The 11,457-nt window shown below is 54.4% G+C and overlaps 4 protein-coding genes across 4 annotated transcripts; 2 read left to right on the forward strand and 2 right to left on the reverse strand.

Moving 5' to 3' along the window:
• Nucleotides 1-1,699: 1,699 nt before the first annotated feature.
• On the reverse strand, nt 1,700-3,038 carry MYCGRDRAFT_103601 (uncharacterized protein; the record flags this gene model as incomplete). The annotated part of the gene is made up of 3 exons (XM_003854520.1): nt 1,700-2,022; nt 2,145-2,874; nt 2,939-3,038. 3 exons carry the CDS (start codon nt 2,994-2,996, stop codon nt 1,791-1,793), a joined length of 1,020 nt encoding a protein of 339 aa, XP_003854568.1.
• A 562-nt stretch (nt 3,039-3,600) lies between these two features.
• Nucleotides 3,601-6,972, forward strand: MYCGRDRAFT_108472 (uncharacterized protein; the record flags this gene model as incomplete). Its single annotated transcript, XM_003853647.1, has 6 exons — nt 3,601-4,895; nt 5,334-5,721; nt 5,842-5,968; nt 6,147-6,165; nt 6,376-6,834; nt 6,962-6,972. 6 exons carry the CDS (start codon nt 3,629-3,631, stop codon nt 6,970-6,972), a joined length of 2,271 nt encoding a protein of 756 aa, XP_003853695.1.
• A 344-nt stretch (nt 6,973-7,316) lies between these two features.
• MYCGRDRAFT_103603 (uncharacterized protein) lies at nt 7,317-8,346 on the reverse strand (the record flags this gene model as incomplete). Its single annotated transcript, XM_003854519.1, has 1 exon — nt 7,317-8,346. One exon carries the CDS (start codon nt 8,274-8,276, stop codon nt 7,383-7,385), a length of 894 nt encoding a protein of 297 aa, XP_003854567.1.
• A 589-nt stretch (nt 8,347-8,935) lies between these two features.
• MYCGRDRAFT_85040 (uncharacterized protein) lies at nt 8,936-11,296 on the forward strand (the record flags this gene model as incomplete). Its single annotated transcript, XM_003853648.1, has 3 exons — nt 8,936-8,945; nt 9,312-11,042; nt 11,103-11,296. The coding sequence occupies 3 exons, from the start codon at nt 8,936-8,938 to the stop codon at nt 11,294-11,296; spliced, it is 1,935 nt and encodes a 644-aa protein (XP_003853696.1).
• Nucleotides 11,297-11,457: the final 161 nt, after the last annotated feature.

The following is an 11,457-nucleotide window of genomic DNA, read 5'->3' on the forward strand; positions in this document are numbered from 1 at the left end:
CCCCTCGACTCAGCTGACTTCCTTTTCCCTGCGGCACGTTGTTGTTGTTGTTGTTGTTGCCACCAAGATATCGTCCTCGGTGGTCCTGGTGCCCGTTCGCCATCGCCGTGTTCGACACCGCCGTCGCGCTCCTCTCCGCCGCCCTGGCACTCCGCTCGGCAGCCTGAGCCGCTCGCAACGTCGCCTGTGCGGACTGGATCGTCGCGTCGGCACTCCTGTTCGTGGCTTTGGCAGCGCTCTGGGTGGCATGGGCAGAGCTCTGGGTGGCCTTTGCTGAAGTTTGCGTCGCTCTGGCAGAAGTTCGCGTTGCCTCTGCCGAGCTTTTCGTTGCGTTGCAAGAATTCTGTGTGGCTCTTGCGGACGCAGCAGTCGGCAATAAAGCGCAGATGGTGGCTACAGATGCAGCCGCTGCCCAGAGGGACTTCTTCCGGTACCATTCTTTATCTGGGCTTGGTCTCGCCTGACTAGGTGGTGAGTCTCTTCGGCGACGAGGCGATGGAGAGCGGGAGTAGTATTCATATCGTCGAGGTCGTCGACGCTCTTCCCGACGGACTGGGGATGGAGACCGGGATGAGCTCGAAGAGTATGAGTAACGACGTCCTCTGGATCGTGGTCTGAAGCTCATGGTCTGGTCGGTGTTGGGCTTGCTGCGTGGGGAGTCTCTTTGCTGATGCTTCTCATCTACAGATCTTCGACGACCTTGACGAGGAGGAGTCCAGTTCGAGGGCTCTTTTGACGGCCCTTGCGGTGAGCTTGGGGCGGACATGGCTGTGAATTTGTCGATTTGTGTGGGATTGAAAGGATTGACAATTCACGCCTCTCTGCAAGTGTCAGCTCCCGGTCGTGAAGCAAGACATGATTGTAGAGGTGATACACGTGGCGACACACAGCTGACTTTATAGTCGGCAGCACCATCACAGATCGAATGGCGTTATTTCTGTCACCTCGTCATACCGCAGTCGCATATGGCGAGGCAGGCAGCGGAGAACACCTGAGGAAAGGATTATCCATGGACAAATCACTCGCTGGCAGCTGTCATTTGATTTTGTTGTAGGGCATATCCCAGCAAGAGATGCTGCTTTCGGTAATCTCATCCCGTGGCAACTGCCCAATGTGAAGAGGCCACATCTGAACACCGCGTGAGATCAGTCCGTGGGGTGCAGCGAGTTGCCGGACGTGGAGGGTTGTTGAGATCGAAACCGAACACCTGGTCCGATAGACGCATGACGATGAGGCAGGCACATCAGGCCTCGCGCTCAGTCAGCCCGATGGCTGGCTAGTGCCTGGAAGGTGAGCTGAGGGCTTCAGTTCTGTCTGTCATCGACATGTGGAGATGGACACTACTCTCCGTCCACCGCAAGGCAAGGACCGAGCCGCCGTTAATATGCCATCGCTACTTTCTGGACGTTTAGTCCAGCAGCGAGCCACAGAGTCCGACGATGGGCCATGAGCCGATGCCCATCATCCAGCATCAACCTTGTTCGACCCGGTATATGGAATGTGCCCGGTTTGACAACACGTCAAGTCGGAAAAGGTCGGTGAAGACAAGCTCGTGGGGGTACTCAATTCGAACTGAATCTTGCCAACAGGTGTGATCTGAACACAAGGGCGACCCAACTGGTAAAAGTTGTCGAGAGGTCGTGACACCGTGCGGGATTCTTCAAGAATGGATACCCCTGTGGTGCTTCTTACAGACCCGAGAATTTCAGGGAACTTGATATTGAGGGAGCGTCGGTGACCATACGGTGATATGCATCCATATGTACAGCAGTCTCGCCTTGATGATATGCCTAAAAGATGGCAAGCGCATTCGGCGGAGAGCCAACACCGCCGGGCACATTCAACGGCACCGAGGTCAACAAGAAAGTATATCTGTTCAACTTGGCCGCAGTCTCGGACAACGCCTTCAAGTCCCAGAGCTCACCAATGCTCATACCGAACAGGCCCAAGAAGTACTGGTGCAAAACCAAGTCCGACACAGGAGCCTCCTTGCCGTTGATGTTCGGTGGAATGTGCTCGAACCTAAATACGAGTTGGGACAACGGTCAGCGATGCTTAGACAATGATGACTGGACGATTCCAAGACTCGGCATAGCCCGAGACAGTCTCTGACGCTGCGAGTCTTGTACTTTTCAAGAACTTACGCGATCATGTCTCCCGCCACAGCTGCGAAGTGCTTGTTCCAGAACCATTTGGCCGTCTCTTCGTTTCCGGTCACACCGCAGACTCGATGAGAGCCCATCAGTTCCGCTTGCTTCTCGCCGGAGATGCCAGTGAGGGCTTCGGTGAAGCCAGAGCGGATGATGATCACGTCGCCCTGCTTGAACTCCACACCCTGCTTCTTGGCGATTGCCTCGATGTCCTCGACGGTGATCTTGTCGTCGTTGAAAGGGTTGAATGAGCGGCCTTGCTCGTCAGCCCATTTCTTGAAGTCTATAAAGACGCCGCGAGCGACCATGCCTCCTCGCTTGTGCCATTGATTGAGAGTGGGAAGCTTTCCCTCGGTGTCCTCGTTGCCGTGCTCTTGCGTCAATTCCTCGACACTGGTCTTCGTGCCATTATAGCCCGACTGGCTGGGCTGGTGGTGGAAGTGGACGAGCGAGTCCCATTGGGAGCTGCACTGCGTGTTGAATTCGAGCTCGTCATCGTAGCCGTGGCAATCGAGCGCACTGCCGACGAAGCTGACAACTTTGTGTACGAGTCCTTTGCGGCCGAATCCTGGTGTCTTGATGGCGCCGATGGGCCAGTTGAGGGAGACTGAGACTCCGTCTTTGGCTTCGGCGTAGGCGGCCTTGATGACCTCTGGCGTGAGGAAGTTGAGGGTTCCATAGATATCCTTTTTGCCGTCCTTGTCGAATACGCCCCATGCGCAACCTAGAGCTTGTCAGAATGCCAGTTTTGGAGGTTTGAAGATCTCAACCCGCGAATAGCAGCTCACCTTTGGGCATTCCCTCAACGTCCGGAAGGTCATCCCAATCTGGAACCTTGAAAGACATGATGGTTGTCGTTACTTGATATAGTAATAACGATTGGTAGTTGGTACCACTGTATAGATTTGGAAGGAGAAGAGGTTTAACAAGCAAAGAAATTGGGACGTCTCCGCACCTACGTTATACTGACGGGCTTCTTATTGCCATTGCCATGCGAAGCTGCCCTCATCAAGCCGATCATCAAGGAGAGGGGCGCGGGGTAAGGTGGGTTGAGGAGACTCGGATATGGCCAGTCTTCTTCGGTAGAAAGGCTCGTGGCCGTTGACCTGCTCGGAAGGACGCACGCCCAACATAGCTGTGGCATGATGACTGTAGACATCGTCGCTGGTGTTTTGCAGGAGGTTGTTCGCGCGTTCTGAATCTTCCGGGAACAATAGCGTGACCTTGATGGAAGCAAAGTAGGAAGGCACGATGCTTGGCATCTTGGAGTGAACGATCCGGAACGGCAGCTACCCGTACCAGGACTGCACTGACTCATCACTCGTCATCCAGCCTCGGTCAGCCAATGCGATCGCGTAGCTTGGTGATGACGGCGATCCAGATCCTGGTAGATCTACGCCTGCATGAAAGCTCCCAAATCTTTCGAGTTCGCTATTGTTTCACTGTTTCCACACGACAACATCGACAATACATCAGCAATGATGAATGTTCGCCAACCTCTCCAGACGCTCACACGGCGAGCAACGGCAGCACAATGCCAACAGCTCCAGCACAAGCCTCGGACATGGCAAACGAGCGATCGTGGTATGGCCTCCGTGGTGCCCCCTGTCACTCAGAACTCCGTGAGCAAGAAGGGTCCTACGGCGATGGTATTCATGAACATGGGAGGACCACAGACGACTGATGAGGTCGGCGGATTCTTGTCTCGACTCTTTGCCGACGCCGATCTCATCCCGCTCGGCCCTCTGCAGAACTACCTCGGACCTCTCATCAGCAGGAGGAGGACCCCGAAGATTCAGAAGCAATACGCGGGAATTGGAGGTGGCAGTCCGATCAGGAAGTGGAGCGAGTATCAGGCGGCGGAGATGTGCAAGATTCTGGACAAGACGAACCCGGAGTCAGCACCGCACAAGCCGTACGTGGCATTCCGCTACGCCAATCCTTTGACGGAAGAGATGTACGCGAAGCTACTGGAAGATGGTTTTGGCAACGGAAAAGGAGGGCGTGCCGTGGCTTTTACACAATACCCTCAATACTCCTGCAGCACAACAGGGAGTTCATTGAACGAGCTGTGGAAGTGGAGGCAAAGACTGGAGTCGCCCACACGCAATGCTGAAGCGCCGAAGGAGGGATCTATTCAGTGGAGCGTCATCGACCGATGGCCGACGCATCCAGGCCTGGTCAAATCCTTTGCCGAGAACATCACGAAGGTCCTGGAGACATACCCCGAGGAAGTCCGGGACAGTGTGGTGATCCTCTACAGCGCGCACAGCTTGCCCATGAGTGTCGTCAACCGTGGCGACCCATATCCGGCGGAGGTCGCGGCCACTGTGGCTGCTGTTCAACAAGAGTTGGGACACCGCAATCCATATCGTCTGGTGTGGCAGTCACAGGTCGGGCCGTCGGCATGGTTGGGAATGCAGACCGCCGAGGCGGTCCCGTCTCTCATCAAGAGAGGTCAAAAGGACATCGTTCTCGTTCCCATTGCGTTCACTTCGGATCACATTGAGACTCTGTTCGAGATCGACCAGGAGGTCATTCACGAGGCAAACGAAATGGGAGCAGACGGTCGTGCCAGGAGAGCGGAGTCTTTGAATGGTAGCCCGACGTTCATTAATGCACTGGCAGACCTAGCGAAGTCTCACCTGCAATCGGGCATTGTGTGCAGCAGGCAGATGGGATTGAGGTGTCCAGGATGCAAGAGCGAGAGGTGTCTGGAGAGCAAGAAGTTCTTCATGGGCGACGGTGTGCAGGGCAATAATGCTGTGACTCTGTAGTCGCAGGGGTCGGATTGTCAGCAGGAGCGTGCCGTGGCCGAGGTGTTGTAGACTACACACTTATGTAACAATATTCGTGGGAAACATTCTTCCCTTCTGCTGCATTACACATGACGAACCTGAATCTGCGGCCGTACGCTCACATTTCGGTCGTCGTAAGGACCAGGAATGCCCCAGAGTGAGGTACCTAAGCAAGCGAACATGTAAAGTCATGTAAAGTCATGAGCGTAGCTGCCCAGATGCAATAGCGGGCAAAGTGGTACTTCGCGTTCGATTGCTCCACCTCTCTCTGACCTCGGAACCCTACCCAACAGCAGCATGGGAAATCGCAAAGACTCCCTCATATCTCTGCTCTCTCGTAGGAAAATGTCCACCTCTTGGCCATGTCCTGCTGCCACGTCAGCAGCTTCATCCACGAACTTCTTCTCGCTCCCTGCCGAACTCCGAAATGAGGTCTATCTACTCGCCACCCAAGGATTAGCTCTCACTCTACGGACCATCACAGACAAGAACCAGAAGAAGTCCTCGACCAATAGACCAGGATCCGCTGCTCAAGCGCGTCCAGTCCCAAGTCTACTGCTGGTGTCAAGACAATGTCGCAACGAAGTCCTGCCGATCATGCTGTCGACCGCCAGCATCGATGTCAGGGTCTCCGAGTTCGACTTCAAGGACGTGATTAGACTGGAGGGCAGTCTGTACGCTACAGAGCTGAAAGCGCTCAGAACCAGCGAGAGCTTGTGGATTACTCTGACCGTGAAGAAAAGAGATGGCAAGCGGTTGGATGAGAGGCTGAGGTACGATCCCATGTTCCCTTCTACTGTCCTATTCAGTCTCGTTCGGACAAGCAAATGCGTGCTCTCAGACTGTCACCGCAACTGCGTCCACTTATGTAGCTAACGAGAATCCCGGAGCAGACGATGGGCAACCCACCGCTCCTCCGGCCTGAGTCGTCTCCCTTGGCAATACCGCGCCGCTGCACCCGGAACGGCAACACTACAAGGTGGAAACGCTCATTTGACGAGCAGGCGGGACTATTACACGGTATGCCTGCATGCGTTAGATCGGGTTAGATACGCTATGCCAGAGGGACTCGCCTGGGAGGTGCAGGCAATTGGGGAGAGTCTCCACGAGAGATGGTTGGATGGATACAACCATGGTACTATTGATCGAGCCAGATTGTGGAGAGACCTCTGAAGTTGAACAGGAAACATGAGAACAGTTCAGTCCGGCTTGCGATTGTGAGTTGATGGAAAGCCACTTTTGGCTTGAACACACTTCTATTGACGAGTACGGTCATAACGCAGGCAACTTAGCAGGAGACCAAGTCGTAGCGTACCAGCAACTCGTCAAGAGAGAGGGTATATAAGGTAGCTTTCTAGCCCTGTCCTTTCTCGTCCTTTCTCTCAACTTTTCATCCCTCAACCGCGGTATCGCACCTCACTCTACAGCCGACCTCTTCCTCCAAGCGGTTGCTTCAACTGCGCCCTTGCGCCTGGAGCACTCGTACGAAGACAAAGGAAACAACGACACCATGCTCAAACCTCTCCTCCGCCGCAAGAAAACTCCACGCATCACCTTCTTCTCGCTCCCTGACGAAGTCAAGAATGTGATATACCAACTTGCCGCTCAAGACCTCACCATCTCGTACCAGCCCCCTAGAGATTCGCTCAAGACAGGAGGACCGAGCCCTGTCGCCCAGGAGAAACGTTCCATTTTCAACGTCCTGCGTTTGGCGGCTTCCAAATATGCCAATCGCAAGACCCATCCACCTTCGCCACCAAGCCTGTTGCTAGCATCGAAACAATGTCGGAACGAAGTCCACCTGATCATGCTAGCACAGGCAAAAATCACGATTCCTATCCGCGACTTCGACTTCCGTCCCATCGGCCGCATGATCCAAAGCTCAAGTCCGAGCGAGTTGGAAGCGCTCAGGGACAATGAGAATCTAAGGGTTGTCCTTTTCTGTACCGAGGGGAATGAGAAATGGAGTGAGGGGCTAGAGTACGTGTCCTCCATAAGCAGGATTTCCAACAGTCCAGATTTGATGAGCATTCGTTGGCTGTCGTCCAAGTAAACGCCACTGACTGAGGAGAGTATAGATGGTGGGCTTATGTACGTGCTGCTGGACGACTCGACGGATTGGCCTGGCACTACTGCGTGGGCGGATCAACGGTGGAAGAGGTCACGCTGAACTATCTGGAATGCTCCGACCGGCTTCTCCGGGCGGTTCTGCCGCCGATCCTCGCTCGCGAGGTGAAAAGGATGCTGTTCAGTGTGGAGCAGAGTTGGTCAAAAAGAGACATGGGTGGCGGCATGGCACGATGGGCGGGTTGGGAAGAGACGCTGCTCAGGTGGGAGCGTCGGAAGGGAAGATCTCGTCCTGTACAGTGAACATGATCGTAATTGTAATCGTAATCATCAAGTCGTCAAATAATCATGATCGTCAAGTCCTCTGTTATTCAGCCTCCCCGCTTCCGCCTTTCTCGCCCTCCATCTTCACCCTCTTGGCTTTCTCTTTCTCCTGAGCGCTCTTCTTGATCTCTTCCCATCTTGCGGAGTACTTCTTCAGCATCTTCTCCTGCTTTGCGTTCGTATTCAGCAACCTTTGTTGTTCTTCCGTCTTCGCTTCCAACTGTCTCTCCAAATGCTGCACTCTTTCCGAAAGTCCTGCATCATTTGCGCCGCCTGCCGTCGTACCCAGACCACCGTAGTTGTTGAGACTCGCCATACTTTGCGTCAACGCTGCCATTGATGCGTCTTGGGAGTGCATCTCGAAGCCGCTGAGCCGTTGCGTCAACTCCATGAGCGTGCTTTTTAGAGTCTTATTCTCAAGCTCGATTTCTTCTGCTGTCTTGCCTTTACCCGAGATACTTCGAGATGAGAAGCGACTGCTCTTCGGCGAGGACGCTTGAGCTTCACGCGCATCGACAAAGGCCTCCTCGTCGTCCTCGTCAATAGCGGTGTGGTGCTGTTGCACTGGCTTCGCAATGTTGGCATATGAGTATGTGCCTCCGCCGGTCGGCACCACGTAGAAGCTTTCCGCGGGACCAAAGACTCGTCCTTGAGAACCGCGTTGACGATGTTCGTCCTCGATTGCACTTAGTGCAGCTTTTGAGAAGATCTTCTTCACGTCCGGCTCGTTGCTGGCGCTGACGGTGTCCTTTTTGGCTTTCTGCTTGTACTGTTCATTAACAGCGTCTTCGGCAGTGAGAGGCAAACCGGCGTAAGCGAGAACGGAGGAGAGCTTCGACATGGTGCCTGTAGTGAGGTTGCTGTAGAACTTGGCAAAAGCATCGTCGTCTTCAACTTTCTTCACCTTGCGTGCCGTTTGGAGCTGCTGACTTTCCATGATCGATGGTGGGATCTTCGCCTGCTGGTTGTTTCGGTTTCGTCGATGGGATTCAGGAGACAGCTGTCGCGCTCTTGCTTGAGCAGCGGCCGATGGAGGTGTCCGGCCCGTTTGAGGTATACCTCGTCGAGAAGCGATCTCTCGGGCTAGAGACGGAGAAGACTCTCGTGCTTGCGCTCCCGAGCGACTAGGCTTCGTGGGCGCTGATGATATAGCCTGCTCTTTGGGAGTGGATGGCTTGTTTGACGCGGCAAAGTCCCGTCGGGAGATTGAGGTGTCCTTCTTGAGTGAATCTTCTCCAGAAGCGTCCTCAACATGAGCTTGATCTTCGGACTCTTGCGTCTTGATTATACGTGCAAGTCTTTTGTGCTGCTCCTCCAGCAGTCGTAGAATACGAAGAGCCTGGAACTTTCGATCAGGACTGACAATCGTGAAATGTGATCAGGAACCTACCTCGGAGTCGTTCGTGCTCTTCGAAGCGCGAGCGAAGTCGATCGCGGCATCTTGATGCTCGTTCGCCGCTTCCAACCAGTTGATATTCTGTGTCTCTTCAGCAGCTTTACGAGCATGAGTATGCGCCTTGGCCAGGAGTCAGTATACGCAACTTTGAACGTCGTTGAAGTGCTTCACTCACCGAGGTCAACGGCGCCATTTCAGCCATGATTGAGAGTGAGACTTGGTGAACATGCAAACAACATCGGGAATCGCGCGAAATAAAATATGGAATGGAAATATATTTGTCCTCGTGAAGTGATCACGAGACGGGAGAGAGAGAGCAGCAAAAGGTTCCAGAATATACGCAGCACCTCGTAGCATCTCTCATCCTGACAGCACGGGCTGTGGCGTTGGTTTCGCGTTAGGCAGTCGCGAGACTCTGAGGCAGCAATCGCCGAAACATAAAGTCGATTCCACACTGTCACTTGTCTTTCTTCTACAACCAACAACATCAACAGTCCACGTCGCGGTTCAGACCGGCGACTGCAACCATGACGGACGTTGCACATCGACCAGCTGAAAGCTCAAGATGGAATCCAGTTCCCGAGGATGAAGACGACGAGGAAGAAGAGCTTCAGGAAGGAGGCTACAAGACGACAAAGGATGCTGTTCTCTTTGCCATCGATGTCAGCGAGAGTATGCTCGCAAAACCGTCCGAAGCAGACCCAAAGAAGCCAGACACGGGATTGTCTCCAACAGTGGCCGCGTTGAAATGTGCATATTCGTTGATGCAACAACGGATCATCAGCAACCCCAGTGACATGATGGGCATCCTGCTGTTCGGTACAGAGAAGAGCAAATTTCAAGAGGGCGACGAGAAGACTGGCAGTGGAGCCTTGCAATATCCGCATTGCTACCTGCTCACGGATCTGGACGTGCCCGCGGCCGCCGATGTGAAGCTGTTGCGAGATCTGGTCGACGACGAAGAGGAGTCCGCCGCTATCTTGCAAGCGAGTCCTGAAGAAGTCAGCATGGCCAATGTCTTGTTTTGCGCAAATCAAGTCTTCACCACAAAAGCGCCCAACTTCAATTCGAGACGGCTCTTCATAGTCACGGACAACGACTACCCGCATCCCAACAGCCGAGATTCAAGGAACAGCGCTGCCGTGCGTGCGAAGGATTTGTACGATTTGGGGGTCACCATCGAATTGTTCCCCATATCTCACCCAGATCGTGACTATACATTCGACCGCAGCAAGTTCTACAATGATATCGTTTACTCTTCTACTCCCGCCGATCCCGACGCACCCGCACCTCTCACAGCAGACATCAAAGCCGCCAGCTCCACGGCAAAAGACGGTATCTCTCTCCTGCAATCACTCATATCGTCAGTCAACTCTCGGTCCGCCCCTCGACGAGCTCTGTTTAGCTCGGTACCCCTCGAGATTGGCCCTGGCTTTCGCATTGGTATCAAGGGATTCCTCATTCTCAAGCGTCAGGTCCCGAAACGCAGCACATATGTATACGTTCCTCCCGACAGCGAGAAAGCCCAGCTTGCCGTAGGCAGCAGTACTCTCGTCGCCGAAGATACCGCCCGCACCGTCGAGAAGATCGAGATCCGACGAGCATTCAAATTCGGCGGCGAGACCGTCTCATTCACCGACGAAGAGCTCGCCGCCATTCAAAATTATGGCGATCCCATCATCCGGATCATTGGATTCAAGGACTTGGAACTTCTGCCTGCTTGGGCCGCAATCAAAGAGTCTACCTTCCTCTACCCGTCCGAAGACTCCTTCATCGGCTCCACTCGCGTTTTCTCCGCCCTCCACCAAACCCTCCTCCGCAAGCGGTACTTTGCTCTAGCATGGTACATTCCTCGCCGCAACGCTAAACCACGTCTCGTCGGCCTCCTACCCGGCGCCGAAGAACGCAACGCCTCAGGCGATCAAGACATGCCTCCCGGGCTCTGGGTGCGACCCCTGCCCTTCGCCGATGATATCCGCTCCGCACCTGAGACCAGTCTCGTCCGCGCTCCAGACAACGTCGTCGACAAAATGCGCACTGTGCTACAGAACCTCCAACTTCCCGGCGCGGTGTACGATCCAAAGAAATACCCCAACCCATCTCTGCAGTGGTTCTTCCGCATTCTTCAGGCCCTGGCCCTGGAAGAAGACTTGCCTGAACTGCCCGAGGACAAGACATTACCGAGATGGAAGCAGATCCACAAGCGCGTGGGAGGGTACGTGGTGGAATGGGGTGCGGAACTCGACGCTGCGTTTGCAGAGTGGGAGGCGGCGAACAAAGCCAACATTCACCCTACCGCGACGGGCGGTGCGAAGCGCGGTGCTGGTGCCGCATCAACGGCGGGCAAGGCGAGCAAGAAGGTCAAAGACGAGGATGACGATGAGCCTGGGATTGATGACGCGATGATGAAGAAGGCGTATGAGAAGGACCAGTTGACGAAGTTCAAGGTTACGGAGCTCAAGGACTGGTGTGCATTGAAGGGCATCAAGGGAAAGACGAAGAAGGCGGATCTAGTGGATGCCGTGATCGGATACTTTGAGACGAAGATGGAACTCGATTGAGGTCGCGTGTCCAAGCGGCTGTGTGGTTTGAAGGCATCTAGTATACTTAGCGCGGCGTTATCAGGGAAGCGATATTTGCCTGGGAGCAAGATTCTTCCAGAAGAGCAGCTGGCAAGAGCACAGCCACTGTGCAATGAATCCATGACCCCCTCGACCGATTG

The sequence above is a fragment of the Zymoseptoria tritici genome, chromosome 3 (assembly GCF_000219625.1).
Source record: "Zymoseptoria tritici IPO323 chromosome 3, whole genome shotgun sequence".
NCBI classification, from domain to species: Eukaryota; Fungi; Ascomycota; class Dothideomycetes; order Mycosphaerellales; family Mycosphaerellaceae; genus Zymoseptoria; species Zymoseptoria tritici.